General features: G+C 40.1%; 1 protein-coding gene across 1 annotated transcript in view; it reads left to right on the plus strand.

The window, feature by feature from the left end:
* LOC107711948 (mitochondrial peptide methionine sulfoxide reductase-like) overlaps positions 1-2,121 on the plus strand; it is a 36,384-nt gene extending 34,263 nt beyond the window's left edge. The window contains exon 7 of the mRNA XM_016517047.1: positions 2,071-2,121. Coding sequence (XP_016372533.1) covers positions 2,071-2,121 — 51 coding nt within the window. The remainder of the gene's footprint in view (positions 1-2,070) is intronic.
* Positions 2,122-2,452: the final 331 nt, after the last annotated feature.

Consider the following 2,452-nt stretch of genomic DNA (forward strand, 5'->3'; position numbering starts at 1 on the left):
TTTCAACACACTTCAGCAATAAAAAAAGACACACAAATGTTTGTCTAGAGTAATTTGTGCTTATTATTATGGTTGAACTGGATCATCAAAGGTCAGAAGCAAAGACATTGGTTAATAGAATGGGATTAAATTTTGGAAGACCAAACAAAGTAGTTTCGCTTTCACAACGAAAAACACGGTGGCCTAGCGTGAGCGGAAGCCGTGGCTTAGCGTGAGCTGAGGCCGGGCTAGAGTGAGCAGAGGAGGCGGGGTCAAGAACAGCGCACCCGGCGGATTCGACCAAGGAGCGGCAACCACATGTGACGACCCCGGGCAGGACTCCGCTTCGTCCACGGTGAAAGCCGATCCGGCGATCCACAGCACTAAGTTGATGTATTCCCTCAGCGGCCAGCACAGATCAGCTCTAGGCATGACGAAGCGGATCTAGGTCTTTATAAGTTAGTAGTACTGTTCGGGTTTACAGTGTGGGGGCGTGTTAGAACGAGCCGTTTTAGGTAGGCGTGGTTAACTCTTAACTTTTATAGAGAATATCTCTTTGGATTTGAGACTTTAGTCTTTGCAACTTTACAGATCTTCTTTATGCACCAAGAGCTTGTAACACTCCAAAGAGAAAGGAAAACTTGAAATCGCATCATATGACCCCTTTAACATAGGGGAGTGGTGTATTTTACAAGTGGCTTATTTGGTCCATGCATAAAATGACAAATTATATGTACAAACTATGAAGTAATTGTATTTTTCTGACAAAATGTGAGTCTGTGGTACAAGTTGGACCCCTAAAGCCAGCAGCAACCTTCTGCCTGTGATATTTCCTGAAGCTAAATCTGTCACACTGTCTGCTCTAGAGCATCTGCTGTGTGGCTGTACCTTATGCTCTGGCCAATCTCTGATCTCTGTGGACATTATAGTTCTGCAGCATTCTAATACAGCAGCCAAAGACTTATTCTGCTTTATAGAAACATGAATGACAATGATTGCTTGTACACACGAGACTGTTTACTTAAATCTATTTGAAGTAAAATATAAAATGTAGTAAAAATACAATCGATTACACATTATTATTGTGTAATAATTATTCAGTGAAAATACAACCACTAGGTGGCAGCACATAAATATAAAAACATGTCTCTGAATAAATCTACTATAGATTAAAGTAGGTGAAAGTGTGTAATTTCTGTGCCACTAGCATCACCAAACAGAACTGCAGAAATGATTAGAAAAGGAAAGTTGGTAATTGTGTTACCAAGCCTTAAATCATGAAGGTTATTTAGGCCTTGGTTTGAATACTTTGGACGTTTGAATTGAGACTTGAAAGCTGGACGTTTGAATTGAGACTTGAAAGCTGGAAAATTGCTAGGGCATTGGCAAGTAATTGGTTTCTAGATGGCTGGAAAGTTTTTCTGGGTGGTTGTGGGGGCATTTAGTTCACATAGCCTGAAAGCTTTAGGAAGAGTTAGAGAAGAAAGTGGAGTGGCATGAAAATAACTTCTATCATCAATAAGTCAAATTTGAAACACTGGACTCCATTGACTTTCACTGTATAGGCACAAATACACATTTTTCAATATACATATTCTTTTGTGTTTTCCACAGAGGAAAGTAAGTCATACAGGTTTGGAATAACATGAGGGTGAGTAAATGCTGGCAGAATTGTCATTTTGATGTTAACTATACGTTTAAAACCTGTTTTAAGCAGGTTACTGTAAATATGTCTGTTTCACATATCAGCTGTGTAAAGCGTTGCACATGAGTCAGCTGCTCATTTTAGAAAATGAAAAAGCTTGACAACAAGCTGATCTGCTGACTGGCCTGAATAGAGCTGGATAAATATATGTTGATCTCTCTGACTTAAGCAGCACTACCTGCCCTAGTTTACCTCTATGCTGAGTTGAATATGAAGTACTAATAGGCTGGGCCTGGCTTTGAGTGAAGTTTGGGTGATATCTCGTACATGTTCTAGTGGTTCTGGAACGAAGGCCATGTGCTGTGAAACTGGATCAAAGGGTTGTAGAGTCATCAGAATGGAGGATTCTGGAAGCCTCATGTGGTGTGTTGTTGTCTGCTCCTCAGCTGATGATGTCATTGTGTTATCTGTCATCTCTGACTGTGTCTCTGGGATGAGATGCACACATGATTCACACAGCACCTGTACGAGGAGACAGATTTCTGGGAAATGATACATTCATCTTCACACTCCCACATGTGTGCTATATGCACCTACCTGTGTTTTCACCGCCAGACATACATGGGGGTTATATAAACACATTTCTTCTATGTATGGGTCCCACGTAAATGCAAACATTGGCAAAGGTCAGATTGCCAAGATTTTTTTTTTTTTAATTCAAATGCTTTCTTCTTGGTGTAGATTAAATGTGTATTTCAACTCGTCCCTCCTTTTCATTAAAAAAAAAGGAAAAAATGAAGTTATCATCCGTATCCAAATTGACAGACA

The sequence above is a fragment of the Sinocyclocheilus rhinocerous genome, unplaced genomic scaffold (assembly GCF_001515625.1).
Source record: "Sinocyclocheilus rhinocerous isolate Xijiao unplaced genomic scaffold, SAMN03320098_v1.1 scaffold2117, whole genome shotgun sequence".
NCBI classification, from domain to species: Eukaryota; Metazoa; Chordata; class Actinopteri; order Cypriniformes; family Cyprinidae; genus Sinocyclocheilus; species Sinocyclocheilus rhinocerous.